The sequence below is a fragment of the Salmo trutta genome, chromosome 21, assembly GCF_901001165.1.
Source record: "Salmo trutta chromosome 21, fSalTru1.1, whole genome shotgun sequence".
In the NCBI taxonomy this organism is placed as follows: domain Eukaryota; kingdom Metazoa; phylum Chordata; class Actinopteri; order Salmoniformes; family Salmonidae; genus Salmo; species Salmo trutta.
The window spans coordinates 33473829-33490593 of NC_042977.1; the positions used below are offsets into that span (position 1 = coordinate 33473829).

At 43.6% G+C, this 16765-nt stretch overlaps 1 protein-coding gene across 2 annotated transcripts in view; it reads right to left on the reverse strand.

Annotated features, from left to right (window-relative positions):
- The window catches only part of LOC115157216 (rho-associated protein kinase 1), a 79684-nt gene that overhangs the window by 4069 nt on the left and 58850 nt on the right, over positions 1-16765 (reverse strand). For both annotated transcript variants that reach the window (XM_029705281.1, XM_029705282.1), the window contains exons 15-30: positions 15945-16036; positions 14843-15089; positions 13908-14014; positions 13415-13565; positions 11300-11460; positions 10802-10986; positions 9927-9996; positions 9737-9840; positions 9200-9365; positions 7391-7484; positions 7134-7222; positions 6643-6834; positions 6136-6301; positions 2745-2815; positions 2485-2573; positions 2212-2290 (exon numbers count right to left, since the gene is read on the reverse strand). In XM_029705281.1, coding sequence (XP_029561141.1) covers positions 2212-2290; positions 2485-2573; positions 2745-2815; positions 6136-6301; positions 6643-6834; positions 7134-7222; positions 7391-7484; positions 9200-9365; positions 9737-9840; positions 9927-9996; positions 10802-10986; positions 11300-11460; positions 13415-13565; positions 13908-14014; positions 14843-15089; positions 15945-16036 — 2063 coding nt within the window. The remainder of the gene's footprint in view (positions 1-2211; positions 2291-2484; positions 2574-2744; positions 2816-6135; positions 6302-6642; positions 6835-7133; positions 7223-7390; positions 7485-9199; positions 9366-9736; positions 9841-9926; positions 9997-10801; positions 10987-11299; positions 11461-13414; positions 13566-13907; positions 14015-14842; positions 15090-15944; positions 16037-16765) is intronic.

Below are 16765 nucleotides of genomic sequence, written 5' to 3' on the forward strand. Positions count from 1 at the left end.
TCGGTAAACTTGGTGTTAGAGACGTGCCTGGCCACGCAGTCATTGGTAATCAGGGAGTACAGGAAGAAACTAAGCACGCACCCCTGATGAGACCCCATGTTGACGATCTGCATGGTAGAAGTGTTGTTGCCTACCCTAACCACCTGGGGGTGGCCCGTCAGGAAGTCCAGGATCCAGTTGCAGAGGGAGGTGTTTAGTCCCAGGGTCCTTAGCTGAGCAATGAGCTTTGAGGGCACTTTGATGTTGAACGCTGAGCTAAAGTCAATGAAAAGCATTCTCACATAGGTGTTCTTTTTATCGAAGTGGGAAAGGGCAGTGTGGAGAGCAAGAGAGATTGCGTCATATGTGGATCTGTTGGGGAGGTATGCAAATTGGAGTGGGTCTAGGGTTTCTGGGATAAAGGTGTTGATGTGAGCCATGACCAGCCTTTCAAAGCACTTCATGACTACAGACGTGAGTCCTACGGGTCAGTAGTCATTTAGGCAGGTTACCTTGGTGTTCTTGGGCACAGGGACTATGGTGGTCTGCTTGAAACATGTAGGCATTACAGACTTGGTCAGGGACAGGTTGAAAATGTCAGCGAAGACACATGCCAGTTGGACTGCGCATGCTTGGAGTACACGTCCTGGTAATCCGTCTGGCCCTGTGGCCTTGTTAATGTTGACCTGTTTAAAAGTTCTTACTCACATTAGCTATGGAGCACGTGATCACACAGCTGGAACAGCTGGTGCTCTCATGCATGCTTCAGTGTTGCTTGCCTCAAAGCGCGCATAGAAGTAATTTAGCTCGTCTGGTAGGTTCGTGTCACTGGGCAGCACGCGGCTGGGCTTCCCTTTGAATTCAATCTTAGTCCTGTATTGACACTTTGCCTGTTTGATGGCTCGGAGGGCATAGCAGGATTTCTTATAAGCATCCGGTTTAGAGTCCTGCTCCTTGAAAGTGGCAGCTCTAGCCTTTAGCTCAGTGCGGATGTTGCCTGTAATCCATGGCTTCTAGTTGGGGTACGTACGGTCACTGTGGGGACGACGTTGTCGATGCACTTATTGATGAAGCCGGTGACAGAGGTGGTTAACTCCTCAATGCCATCGGATGAATCCCAGGAACATATTCCAGTCTGGAGGATAGAATTATGGTCAGATTTGCCAAACGTAGGGCGAGGGAGAGCTTTGTTTGCATCTCTGTGTGTTGAGTAAAAGAGGTCTAGAGTTTTATTTTTGTCACGTGACATTCTGGTAGAAATGAGGTAAAACGGATTAAAGTTTCACTGCACTAGGAGCGCCACCTCTGGATGAGCATTTTATTGTTTGCTTATGGCCTTATACAGTCTTAGTGCCAGCATCAGTTTGTGGTGGTAAATAGACAGCTACGAAAAATATAGATAACTCTTAGTAAATAGTGTGGTCTACAGCTTATAATGAGATATCTATCTCAGGCAATCAAAACTTGGAGACCTCCTTAATAATTGATTTTGCGCACCAGCTGTTTTTGACAAAGACACATACCTCCATCCCTTGTCTTACCGGAGGTAGCAGTTCTGTCTTGCTGATGCACGGAAAACCTAGCCAACTGTATATTAACCATGTCATGGTTCAGCCACGACTTGGTGAAACTTAAGTTATTATAGTTTTTAATGTCCCGTTGGTAGGATAGTCTCGAACGGAACCCATCCAATTTATTCTCCAATGATTTCAAGTTGGCCAATAGGACGGATGGTAGAGGCAGGTTTCCCACTCGCCGACTAATTCTCACAAGGCACCCACACCTCCCCTGTATCGGCGTCTCTTCTTGATGCAAATGATGGGGATTTGCAGTAAATCAGCAGTAAATCCTTTGCGTCTGAGTCGTTAAAGAAAATGATTGTATACTACTGAAACACATATTGAAAAGTTTAAGCGCTCATTGAAAGTCTCTCTGGGGGGAAAGAGGTGTCTGCTTAATAACTAATTGTGCATGTAGACTAGAGTCCACTCAAGACAGCTGTCAAAATCTAAAATGGGATTGTAATCATGCGTTTGAGAATGGGCAAGTAAGGCGACTGAAGAACTAAAAAGCCTGAGCTGGTTAAGCTGATTGGTTTAGGTTAGAAGGCCTCTGGGTCATTCTAACACGACCTCGTTGCCATGAACCATCAGTGCAGACGGCCGTCGTGCTATCCCACGTAAGACAATGGGTTAGAAAGTTGATTGGTCAGGTCAGAAGGTTCCTTCCTACCTGGAATATCCTGGGGATCTCCTCTGTCTCTGCTCGGTACACATCACCCTGGGTAACTGGACGCACGTGGAACAGTTTGCTGCACACAACAAGCAATGACTGACGATTGAGTACCAGAATACACCGTCTCAGACAAACTGTTACATTATCTATTTTATGATTAAGCAATAATTATCATAAAAACTACTAAGACTGATATTTTGTCCCCAAAACAAATTTCTAGTGTGAAGTGAATTACAATTAAATCCAAAATCATAAAACAAGCATACTTACTCGATATCTAGTACCATGGAGGGGTTGGACTGTTCTTTGTCCTGTTCATCGTTGTAGAACAGAATCTTCTTGCTGCTCACCACCACATACTGAGGAAAAATAGAATCAAGAAATAAATGTTGGGAAGAATCGTGGTGGCCATAAGGAGTAGGCACTAGGCAGCACCATGAGCACAACCCATAATGTGCATTTAATATGAATAAATATGTTGCATGTCAGTTAATATCAGTAAAGTGATGAAAAGCTTCCAGGTGACTTACCTGCTTCTTCCAGCCATATCGTTTTATATTAGGTTTATTAGGAATGGACAGCCAACCTTCCAGTCTGGATTCTACATAGAGACACAAGATAGACACAAATGAAAACCAAGCCTGTGTAACACTGTCCCCAAAAGGCCATGCAGTGATCAAATTCAAACTTAACTGGGGGAAGAACAGAAAAGTCACGTGACAAGGCTGAGCCATACTACCATAGAAGTTTCAAGTTCAACTTACTGAGTATCTCTATGCCCAGGTTACACTTTAAAACTGTATTATGTGACAGGCAGGAGTTAAATATCCCATGCTGCTAATTCAAGCTCAGTAGTTTTAGAACCCATGCACAAGGGAGCATTAAATATACAGAAAGTCTGAGTGTTTGGAAATCACTAAAGCATGTAACATCCATGTTATTTATCCAGCAAGTTCAATATCAAGGAGTAGATTCTCCTCCATGAGGAAGAGGTTAGATAGATGTGTTGTAAAATAATGTTCTATTCAGCCAATGGCTGACATCAATAGGATGTCCATGTTCTATAATTAGAATCACAAGCCAATTCATATTGAAAGGTGCTGTCCAACATGGAGCTTCTGATGCCTCGATCTCCCGTCACAGAGGACAGAGCCTGTTGCCTATATCATTGAAGATATATATATATATATATATATATATATATATATATATATATATATATATATATATATATATATATATATATATATATATATATATATATATATATATATATATATATATATATATATATATATACACATATACATACATACACAAAAGTACGTGGATACCCCTTCAAATGAGTGGATTTGGTTATTTTAGCCACACCCGTTGCTGTTTAAAATCAAACACACTGCAATGCAATCTCCATAGACAAACATTGGCAGTATAATGGCTTTACTGAAGAGCTCAGTGACTTTCAATGTGGCACCGTCACAGGATGCCACCTTTCCAACATGTCAGTTCGTCAAACTTCTGCCCTGCTAGAGCTGCCCCGGTCAACTGTACAGTGCTGTTGTTGTGAAGTGGAAATGTCTAGGAGCAACAACGGCTCAGCCGCGAAGTGGTAGGCCACACAAGCTCACAGAACAAGACCGCAGAGTGCTGAAGCACGTACTGCGTAAAAATCGTCTGTCCTCAGTTGTAACACTCACTACTGAGTTCCAAACTGCCTCTGGAAGCACAAAAGTCAGCACATGAAGTGTTTGCCGGGAGCTTCATGAAATGGGTTTCCATGGTTGAGCAGCCGTACACAAGCCTAAGATCAAGCAATGGCTGGAGTGGTGTGAAGCTCGCCGCTATTGGACTCTGGAGCCGTGGAAATGCGTTCTCTGGAGTGATGAATCACGCTTCACCATCTGGCAGTCCAACGGATGAATCTGGGTTTGGTGGATGCCATGAGAATGCTACCTGCCCGATAGCATACTTCCAACTGTAAAGTTTGGTGGAGGAGAAATAATGGTCTATGGCTGTTTTCATGGTTCGGGCTAGGCCAATTAGTTCCAGTGAAGGGAAATCACTACAGCATACAATGACATTCTAGACGATTCTGTGCTTCCAACTTTGTGGCAACAGTTTAGGGAAGGCCCTTTCCTGTTTCAGCATGATAATGCCCTCATGGACAAAGCAAGGTTCGTACAGAAATGGTTTGTCGAGATCGGTGTGGAAGAACTTGACTGGCCTGCACAGAGCCCTGACCTCAACCCAATCGAACACCTTCGGGATGAATTATAATGCCGACTGCGAGCCAGGCCTAATCACCCAACATCAGTGCCCAACCGCACTAATACTCGTGGCTGAATGGAAGCAAGTCCCCTCAGCAATGTTCGAGTGGAAAGCCTTCCCAGAAGAGTGGAGGCTGTTGTAGCAACAAAGGGGGGGGGGACCCACTCCATATTAATGCCCATGATTTTGGTATGAGATGTTCGATGAGCAGGTGTCCACATACTTTTGGTCATGTAGTGTATCTATCCATTTGGTTGAGTTGGTAACACTAACATAAAGAGCATGCTTCGGCACAACAAGCTACAAAATAAGAGTGAATTGATCAAAAGATTCACTTCAAGTGTGGGAGATATCCTTGGTTCTGAAAAGGCATTGCTTCTGTTCTGAGGTGATCATGCCAACAAAACAAAACTTAAAAACGGTGAGTGTTTGAAGAACAAGGGACAGGAAACCAAAAGGAAGGGTTTGGTTCATGGTCTCCAGACACGTTTTGAAAGGTGCTCAGAGTGATGGGTTAAACCACAGTGTTGTTGTCTAGTGTTACAGTAGCTAACCTCTCATGTAGTCACTTCACTTTAGGAGTCATTCAGATTGTATGATAGCTTGTCCTGCTACAAAATAAATGTACAGCTGACAACAATGAAACTGATTACCTACAGAAGGCTAATTGATATGGTACAGTCAGCATTTGTACTGAAATAATGTTAGATGAAGTTCTATACTGTAATTGGTTATTTCCCCCTACAAATAGCTTATGTGAATGATGATTGACAGTTAGTAAATGAAAATGCCCCCAGCCTGGCACACTTGGTTAAAAAAATAAAAATAGCTTAGTTAAAAAAACTGAAAATGGGGCTTTAACTGTTCCTTTTGTCACTCAGAATGGCCTTTCAAAAGTGTTGTTGAGAACATACAAGAGGGATATCCTTTTCACCACAAAAAAAGAAAATACCCAAAAAGTTAGGAGGCAAAAGACAAAGTAGCACGGGCCAAGCACAATGAGGGTACCCCGACTCAGAGTTACTCACAGAAAGAAAAGGATAGAAGATACACAAGGTAAGGAGGAGAGCAAGGAGAACCAAATGGACATGGGGAATAAGAGATGAGATAGGACTTTAACCACAGACACATTCAGGAATTCAATGTACAGTAAACATCGTTAGCAGGTCTACTAACTGACACTTGAAACAGGTGGGTTGAGAAAGATGAAAATAAGCATTCTTCTATACTTACTTTACTGCTTCAGAGCCATACTGCCAGAACTCAAACACTCAATTATATATTCATTAAATCTTTTTTTGTATTGTAAATTGTATATTAAAGTTAAAAGATTAGTCAAAATGAGGACTAAAAGAGATCCTAATAAAATACAATTACTTGGAATGGCTGGGATTGAATGAATCGATTTTAAATCATGCCCGGGTGATTGTTGGACAATTAAAGCTAGCCTGATGGACCAAACATCAAGTTCAGTGATCCAAAATCCTGCTCCTGGAGAGCCATCATACTGTAGATTTGTCCTAGCTTAGTACCATCACACCTTCATTAGCTGAGTCGAGTGTGGTGCTTGTCAGAAGCAGGATTGAGCATCTTTGACCTAGCCGGTACATTGACACAGCCACCTTTTGTTAGTTGATCCCGCAGTGACCTTACCAGCGATGTTGCTGTCCGTCTCATCCGTCTGCAGGCTGATGACGCTGGAGTTGTCCATGCGCAGCTGCAGGTCGTTGAGCTTCTCCCTGAGCTGCTCAATGTCACTCTCCTTGCTGTCCAGCTGCATCTGCAGCTCGTTGCGGTACGTGCACTCCTCCGACAGTTGCTGTTGTAGAGAGAGGCAAGCAGAATACGCAGTCATGAATACACAGTTCATTTAGGGAAGATCAGAAGCACTGCAGCTTCAAGGGGGGATGTGGTGCTGCCTTTCACTATAGAGTTTAACTCTGTTCTAAATTAGGAATGGATTTGACTAAATCTTCCTAATTGTCCTATTGTGGTCATACTTGTGTCTTACCTAAAAGAAAATGTGCTTTTTTTTGTTAGATTTTAAAGAATACTATTGATTAAAAGATTCAAAGGATCGTCGTCAGATGATTGAGACCAATTTGACCCTACTGTCAAATTGACAGAAACTGTCTGACTGTATAATGCATTATTACTGACCGCCTGCATCTCACTGAGCTCCTTCTGGTACTTGATGGCCATGTGGTTGAACTTTTCCTTCTCCTGGTTGAGATCCCCCTGCAGCTTGCGGTTCTCCTTCTCCTTCTTCCTCAGGTCGGTCGTGCTCCCCTTCTTCTTTGTGTCAAGCTTCATGTCCTTCCTGTTCATGATCTCTGCCAGTTTGTTCACCGCCTGGAGAGAGAGACAAGGTTGAGGGAGGGATCAAAAGGGGGCAATCGGTTGAGGTTTATGTTTAACAAAATGGGGCAACAACGTTGAGGGAAGGTTGTGGTTTAGGTTTAACAAAATTGGGCAAACAGTTGAGGTGAGGTTGAGGTTTAACAAAGTAGGGCAATGGGTTGAGGTGTAAAACACGTTGAATGGAAGAACTATGAGGTTGTGTTTGAGGTGTAAATATGAGGCCAAAGGAGCTTATAACTATTGGTGTAATGTTATGTAAAGTAAACAGTCAAATGTTGAAGTGTTTTTACCTGAGTCTTGAGCGTTCGCTCTGTGCTGAGAACCTTCTCGTAGTTGGCCTTGATTGTGTTTGTAATCTCCTCTTTCTGGGAGTCATACTCTGCAGAGAAGGGGACAGACAGCAAGAGGAAACCAGTCTTACAGGGATCTAACTGACAGAGGGGACATAAGTGCCTATGAAGACATTACCCATAGGCCTAGATTGTAACAGAATAAGCACAGAATATACTAATTAGACCAAGTTATGAAAATGGTGTCTTGACATTACCTTCCTCCTGAGTGCGAAGCTTGTGGTCCAGCTCGGCCTTCTCCTTGCTGAGGTTCTCCACATCTTTGGTCAGGGTTTTGTTGGATTCCTCAAGCTGGGGAGGACAAGAGACATTCAGAGGTTTAAAAATGTACACTACTGGTCAAAAGGTTTAGAAAACCTACTCATTCAAGGGTTTTTCTTTATTTTTACTATTTTCTACATTGCAGAATAATAGTAAAGACATCCAAACTATGAAGTAACACATATGGAATCATGTAGCAACCCAAAAAAGTGTTAAACAAATCAAAATATATTTTGAGATTCTTTAAAGCCACCCTTTGCCTTCATGACAGCTTTGCACACTGTTGGCATTCTCTCAAATAGCTTCATGAGGTAATCACCTGGAATGCATTTCAATTAACAGGTGTGCCTTGGTAAAAGTTAATTTGTGGAATTTCTTTCCTTCTTAATGCGTTTGAGCCAATCAGTTGTGTTGTGACAAGGTAGGGGTGGTATACAGAAGATAGCCCTATTTGGTAAAAGACCAAGTCCATATTATGGCAAGCAAAGCTCAAATAAGCAAAGAGAAATGACAGTCCATTACTTTAAGACATGAAGGTCACTCAATACAGAACATTTCAAGAACTTTGAATGTTTCTTCAAGTGCAGTCGCAAAAACCAAGCACTATGAAACTGGCTCTCATGAGGACCGCCACAGGACAGGAAGAACCAGCGTTACCTCTGCTGCAGAGGATAAGTTCATTAGAGTTACCAGCCACAGAAATTGCAGCCCAAAGTAACAGACATCTCAACAGCAACTGTTCACAGGAGACTGCAGGAATCAGGCTTTAAATGGTTGAATTGCTGCAAAGAAACCACTACTAAAGGACATCAATAAGAAGAGACTTGCTGGGCCAAGAAACACGAGCAATGGACATTAGACCGCTGGAAATCTGTCCTTTGGTCTGATTTTTGCGTCTTTATGAGACATTGTGGGTGAACGGATGATCTCCGCATGTGTACTTCCCACCGTAAAGCATGGAGGAGATGGTGTTACGGTGTGGGTTGCTTTGCTGGTGACACGGTCAGTGATTTATTTAGAATTCAAGGCACACTTAACCAGCATGGCTACCACAGCATTCTGCAGCGAAACCCATCTGGCTTGGGCTTAGTGGGACTATCATTTGTTTTTCAACAGGACAATGACCGAACACACCTCCAGGCTGTGTAAGGGCTATTTGACCAAGAAGGAGAGTGATGGAGTGCTGCATCAGATGACCTGGCCTTCACAATCCCCAGACCTCAACCAAATTGAGATGGTTTGAGACAAGTCAGACCACAGAGTGAAGGGAAAGCAGCCAACAAGAGCTCAGCATTTGTGGGAACTCCTTCAAGACTGTTGGAAAAGCATTCCAGGTGAAGCTGGTTGAGAGAATGTCAAGTGTGTGCAAAGCTGTCATCAAGGCAAAGGGTGGCTATTTGAAAAATATCAAATATATTTACATTTGTTTAACACTTTTTTTGGTTACTACATGATTCCATATGTTATTTCATAGTTTTGATGTCTTCACTATTATTCTACAATGTAGAAAATAGTAAAAATAAAAACTCTTGAATGAGTAGGTGTTCTAAAACTTTTGACCGGTACTGTAGGTGTTCACAGCTGCCTGACACACAAAAACAATGTAATTATTAAATAGGACAAAGTTGGAAGTATACTAAGCTGTTGTTTCTGCTGTGCCCACATTCCTGGACAGATGTATTTTCCCTGACTTTGAAGAATTTTACAATGTAGGAGAGGTGTGTATTGAGGCAAGCGGTGCTGACCCGTGCGATGGTTGAATCCCTCTCGGAACCCTCCTGCTTGTGTCTGGCCATGGCCTTTTTGTTCTCCTGGCTGAGCTCAAAGTACTGCTCCTCCTGGAGCGCCCTGGCCAGCTGCTCCGACTCCGCCTTGGTCACTGTCAGATCCAGCTGGGCTGACAGGGAGTCCCTGGAAGAAGGACGAACACAAACATGGTTTAAAAACAGATTCATAATCGCTCTGTGTGGTGATTTGGAAGTAGGCTGGTCGAGAAAAGCTGCACCCCATATATTTTGACTACAACGTATGATTACAATACTGATTATTGTTTTATTGACAAAGGCCTGATATTACATTACACCTACATTTTAGTTACTTCGCAGATGCTCTTATCCAGAGCAACTTACAGGATCAATTGGGGTTAAGTGCCTTGTTCAAGGGCAGAGACATATTTTTCACCTGGTCGGCTCAGGAATTCCAACCAGCAACATTTTGGTTACTTGCACAGCGTTCTTAACCGCTAGGCTACCTGCCGCACATTTTCATTTCTCACGTGTTACCTTTCGCTGTGCAGCTCATGCACCTTCTTGTGAACTTCCTGGACCTGCCGGTTCCTCTCCTCGATCTCTTCCTTCAGTTCCTTCACCTGAGTTTTATAAAGCGTCTGGAGGTAGAGACAGGAGATATGGCATCAGTCAGTGAGCCACTGAGCAGGGTTATAGGAGAGTGGGGTAGTTGGGTCCTACTCACTGAGAAATACTGTTCGGCCTCAAGCTGGTCCTGAAGTTCCCTCATCTGTCCCTCATTGCCCCTGTATTGCCTGGAAGACGGACACACAAACCATATGGTTAACATATTGCATACAGTAGCTAAAGAAACATTTCAAAACAACCAAAACAAACAGCGCTGAAGGGGAAACTCAAACTCAGGTAAAATCCTCAAAAAGCCTTTAAACTTTTCAGACACAAAACTTTAGTGTATAGATTATTAACTTAATTACACTATACACTATGTCCCAGGGTTGTATGTAACCCGGGCATACCACCACCCCCTGCAGCGCTCCGTAGTCAGAAAGCTACCGTAAGCAGACGGATTAACAGTCCAGTCATTCTAATGGGAGGAGCTCGACTATGGCTAATCCTTAACCCTGTGGTGTAAACATTGTCACAGGGGAGCTTTGCCACAGTCAATGTCTAAGCTGAAATAAGAGCCTTTTTACTGGAATAATGACCAGTTGTAGGGCCATTTAACATAGACTGCCAAAGCAGTATTAGCTAGCAGCAGGAAGGAATGTAAAACTAGACTAATACAGACTTTCAGAATAGAGTTCAGCCAACGGAGTCAGAAGTGTGTCTGGAAGCTATTGCATTCATTTGAAAGGGAGGTACACACATTGAGACGATACTCAATGTAGCCTGTCAAGGATCGTGCTAGAAGTTACCCACAGATCTAGGAAAACCCCTATCCCAAACTTAACCATTAGGGTGGGGGGATGAAAATATATCTGACCCTTGTATCAGTGACTAGGGGTAAACTACCTAATCCCCTGTGTCGGGGTATATAGTTCAAAGTTAAAACTGTGGTGGGCTGTGACAACATGTGAATACTTTGGAGGGTATTCTCACTTGGTGAGCTGTGCTAGCTGGAACTCGAGAGAGCGCTTGCTCTCTAGTGCCGTGTTGATCTCCTGCTTCAGTTGCTTCTCCAAGCCCTTCAGCCGGTCCGCCTCCTGGGAGCGGCTCTTGAGCTCGTTCTGGGCCAGCAGCCTCTTACTGGACTCCTGCTCCAGATGGATCCGCAGACCCTGCACCTGCAGGGGAGAACCAGGGATGTTAGGACAAGAGACCTATGCTGGGATTATACCAGATCTCTGCTCGGGAAATCCACAGCTTTTTCTGGAGGGCTGAATCCTAACTTGAGATCTGCACATTGAAAACTTTATTTATTGCGAAAGCCTCATTAGTATCGACTCATGACTAACGTGAACATTTGTTGCAGGGGGGGTAGTTGTAGGATATCCAGAAAAGTGGCTAAACATTTTTAGGGCCAGTGCCCATGGACCTCCACCCCAGACAGGGTGAGTCGATGCTGGGGTGATGGTGTTGAGTGGTGCTGGTGCTCACCTCGTCCTCAAGCCTCTCCTTCTGCTTCATCAGCTGCTCCATCTTCTGCACCGACTGCTTGAGGTCAAACTCCAGCATGGAGCACTGCTTCTCTACCTCCACCACCCTGCTCTCCGCTCGCATCCGCGCCCCGCACTCCTCAGACACCTTGTGCTGCACCGCTGGAGGGCCAGACGAGGGAAGGAGATGTCACTCAGTTGCAACTATCCATCATCATTCAATGGAAGAACCTCACTGACAGATTTAATAGGAAATATGTGCTCAGTCATTTGAAATGACCCACCCACCACACAGGCAAAACATTTTAGTGCACCCCCTCTTGGCAGTGGATCATTTGTTTTGCAGTGTTAAAGTACATTTCCTGCAATTCTACACATTTTGCCATGGGGTGGTGAAACTTTGTTTTAAAGCTAATTTCCTGCAATTCTACATATTTTGCCATGACGTATGCCATGTTCATATGAGTGACTAACAAAATTAAATGGGGGCCCCTGGGCACAAGTACCGCATGCCCCGATGGTAATTTGGTGATTACTACAAGGTTTAGATCGCTGGCTAGACTACTTTACCTAGCAATATAAAAAAATATTAGCTGATATGGGCTAATTGAGTGACTGACAAGTGGAAAACTACTGATGCACTACAACATTTCTAAATTGCCCGATGTGTATTCTACTATTTTAACTCAACAATACGGGGGGTCGGGGCTCCCTAGCAACCACGGGGCCCTACGCACAGCGTGTAGTCTGCGTATAGGCAAATGTCTGGAAGACAAGTAAATGTTGCTTCAAACAGTGCTAGTCAATCCAAGTTTTTGGGAGGTGGGGTTATGTCCAGCTGTTAACTTCTTGCGGATCAGTGGGACGCTAGCGCGTTTGACAACTTCCGGTGAAATTGCAGAGCGCCAAATTCAAATTAAATTACTATAAATATTAAACTTTCATGAAATCACAAGTGCAATACATCAAAATAAAGCTTAACTTGTTGTTAATCCAGCCGCCATGTCAGATTTCAAAAAGGCTTCGCGGCGAAAGAAAACCATGCGATTATCTGAGGACAGCGTCCAGCACACAAATGCATAACAAATCATTTTCAACCAGGGAGTTGCGACACGAAAGTCAGAAATAGCGCTAGAATATATGCCTTACCTTTGAAGATCTTCTGTTGGCACTCCAAAAGGTCCCAGTTACATTACAAATGGTCCTTTTGTTCAATAAAGTCCTTCTTTATATCCATAAAAACTCAGTTTAGCTGGTACGCTTCAGTCAATAATTCACCCGGTTTCCCTCCTTCAAAACGCATACAAAATGAATCCCAAACGTTACCAATAAACTTATCCAAACAAGTCAATCAATCAACGTTTATAAATCAAACCTTAGGTACCCTAATACACAAATAAACGATCAAATTTAAGACGGAGAATCGTTAGTCTTTACCGGAGAAAAATACCAAAGAACACGCTCTCATTCACACGCTTGGAAACACTACAGCCAAAATGGGAGCCACCTAGAAAAACTATAATTTCTGGCAAATTGTTCCAAAAACCAGCCAGAAACTCTTTCTAAAGACTGTTGACAGAAGTGGAACCCAAGGAACTGCAATCGGGCACGATTTCGCCCTATTATAAAAGTGCCAGCCATTGAAATCAGTGGTAGGGATGGTTTGTCCTCAGGTTTCGCCTGCCATTTCAGTTCTATTATACTCACAGACATTATTTTTACAGTTTTAGAAACTTTAGAGTGTTTTCTATCCAAATCTACCAATTATATGCATATCCTAGCTTCTGGGCCTGAGTAGCAGGCAGTCAACTTTGGGCACGCTTTTCATCCGGACGTCAAAATACCGCCCCCTATGCCAAAGAAGTTAATATGTAGGGAGGTAACATCTGGACATGCCACATGGAGTGGAGCAGAGTCCACTCCCTGAATTCCTCCCCATCCATCCAGTGCCCCCCTGGGTATGAGTGGTGCAGGTGAGAAAGAGGGGGGAGAGATAGAGGGGGACACAGAGAGGGAGAGGCAGAGAGCAGACAGAGAACGAGGGTGAGGCAGACAACGAGGGAGAGACAGACAGTAGTGGTGGGTAGGGCATTCTCTAACATGGGCCCAGATATACCATGCATGGCAGCTGACTTGGCCTCCTCAATGGACTCGTATTTGTCAGTGAGCTGGGCCCGCGTCACACTGTGTTCTATGTGCTCCTGGTCCAGTCGCTGCTGCAGTGTCTTTAGCTTGTAGTTCAGGTCGATCTCCAGGTTGTTCTTATCCTGTCGGTAGAAAGCGTAGAATTACATATAGAATCCCTAGAATTGACATTGGCATCGTGTAAAAATGGCCAGTAAAACATTCATTCTGCTGATCTCTATGGTAGAGAGGCTCTTAAGACTGGGAGTAATGGGACTAAAATACCAGTTAGATATACATGTAGTAATCGCAACAAAGAAAATGTGTTGATATAGAGTACATCTGTTTTGTCTTTGATACTTCCATTTGGACCACTACTCACAGTAAGTGGACATCACTAGTAACTAGACATAAATGACAGGGTTTGTGTTAGCCTTATAAAGCACGGTATGTGAGTGACGTGGAGAGACTTAGAGGGCCCAAACCTTCTCCAGGTTGTTGCTCCTCTCCTGGGCCTGCTTGCGTTCCGTCTCCACTTTGGACAGGCTGAGCTTCAAGTTCTTATTGTCCTGTTGAAGACCTGTCATTCGCGCTACAGACACACAGAGAGAGAGAGAGAAACAAAGAGTCACCTTCAAAACAGTGGTTTGTGCAACATGCTAAACCCATGTTGACAACACCATAATGCACAGCTTTCAGATTTGGAAAACTATATTTGTGGACTAAGGAAACTGGACAATAAAGTATTATTTTTCTATTCAATATGGATGCCTGTAGACTTCGAATTCAGTCTGAATTAAGAGCAATATTATTTCAACACAATCCATCAGATATATTCATCCCCAAGACTGCTCAAAGCGCTCCTCTCCAGATAAAACATGACTGATAGACAGATAAGTCAGATGTGAGTGCTGTGGGCATGGGCAGTGCCTGGGCACGTCTACTGTGATGAATGAGAATGGTTAGAACTGGAGCTAAGATTCCCCAGCTCTCTCTTAAATAGATAAGAGGGAGAGACAGATCACCTGCTAAGACTGAAAAACAGTTAAGAGTGAGTGAAGAATTACTGTAAAGCAAACTAAAATGGTGTAGGCAATCATGTTCATCCCTTCTAGTTCTAACACATGCCCAAGTGAATGCAGGGTTGCGGTCAGACCTTGTATTTACTCAAACACGGAGTCATGTCCAAGTCATATTTACTCATAGAACAATGAGTGCAGTCTTTGGGTGTGAGCCACTGAGTGTGTCCCAATTCTCCACACTTTTCCTTTTCTGGTGCAGTTGTGCTTACATGAGTGCTTAGCTGTACTTTTGTTGTTGTATGTATAGACCTCAGGAAGAGTAGCTGTCAGCTAATGGGGATCTGAATAAAGATGAAAGCGTGGAGAATTGAAATGTAGCCAGGAACGTGTTCTGGTACCTTGTAGCTCATGGATCTCCTCTGATCCCTGACTGTAGCTCCTCCTCTCAGAGTCCAGGGTGCTCTGCAGCTGCAGCAGCTCTTTCTCCAGCTGGGCCCTCCCCCCGTCGGCCGAGCGGCTCTTCTCCTGCAGCTCGCTGGTCAGCCCCTCCAGCTGGCTCATGGACTTGGTCATCTCCGTGTGGCTCTTCCTCAGCCGTGCCGCCGTGTCTGACTCCACCCTCAGCAGGTCATTGGCCTCCTCCAGCTGTCAATCAAGGAAACAACCATTGGGAGAGCTCAGAGTCAATATTACCTCGTGACACAGACGATCTGCTCAGTTGCTGCAGAATGTTTGATTCTGAAACGGTTGTTGGGGTTTTTAACCAATATGTGGGTGGATGTCTAATGTTACTATAGAATCATATCCATCCATAGACTTCCAGTAATACTTAATATGCAAAGACTTCTATCTAGACCAGTTCGATATGAGGCACTGATTCCTCTGTCCTTCACTTCCTCATATGAAAATAAATGAGCCTTCCATTTGCTGATAAACATCAAAGCATGTAAAGTAAAAGCTATAGGGTGATGACACAGGGTCAGATATTGTTCATCCTTGTCATGGTTAAGGTTCAAATTTAGGATGGAGTAATCCGTTCCTAGATCTGTGGTGATAACCTAGCCTGCCCTCTCCTTTAACTGTCTCACACATCTAAATACATTCCCCTTCCCTGCACGGTTCATACTCTTGATCCAAATTCTGAGCCTCAAACAAGATCTCAAAGCTAGAATGACACCCTAAGCTGTGTGGATGGCAATTGAAGAGAGCAGTGTGTGTACACACACATTTTCCTACTTTATCAGGACCACAATGTCCTGACAAGTCGTCAGAATGTCCTGACAAGGTAGGAAAACAAGAAAACATTTTAAAACACTATTTTAGGCTTAAGGGTTAGGTTTAAGTTTAGTATTCATGATTGGGGTAAAGGATTAGGTGTAGGGTAAAGGATTAGGTTTAAGATAATAGGATTCTGAACGGAAATATATTTTCTCTCCAAAAAGTCCAGAGAATTTACCAAAACAAAGCTGTGTGCACGTGAGTGTAAGAGAGATAACGTACCTGCTTCTGCAGTTGTAGGATCTTGTCATTGGAGGCCTGAGAGTTTTGGCTGATTTTCCTCATGACCTCAAGCTGCTCTTTCAGAGTGGAAACTGAGAAGAAAGAGTACAGATGAGAGTTAAATGAAAGATCAAGTCATCATCACACATCTCCCTTTCAAAACATGACACTAAACAAACTGTACCCAGAAACATGTATTTTGTACACTGGAGTTGCTCGTGTGTTGCATTTAAAGTGCTGTTTATGTGCATGTAGTTATCCAATCTGCTAGTTTAAGGAGTTAATGCGTGTGAATCCACTTAGTTCACAGCGATCCTCTGGTCCCAGTTAATAGGAGGGTCTCAGAGGGTGAGTGTCTGGGTTAAGACTGCTAGTTAGCACTGCAGGGGGAGTCAGACTGGCAGACAACTAAACTAGCAGGTCAAGCTGCACAAGTATCGGTCAGTGTGAGCACTAATAATCCAGTTGGGAAAACATCTGTTAGGGCTATATTCAATAACATCTGGGCCCGTTTTCATAAAGCATTCATAAAGCATTTCAGAGTAGGAGTGCAGGGTAGGTGCTACTACAGTGTAATCTATAATGAGATCTAGTACCCCTGCAGTAGCATCTTTCCTCCCTGTATTCATAAAGCATCTCACTCGGAGTAGGATTACTGATCTAGGATCAGGTCCTCCCTGTCCATGTTGTGTTACCATGTCTGCACTCCTACTCTGAAATGCTTTATGAATACAGGGAGGAAAGATGCTACTGCAGTGGTACTAGATCTCATAGATTACACTGTAGTAGCACCTACCCTGTACAAATCCTGTCACTGAGGG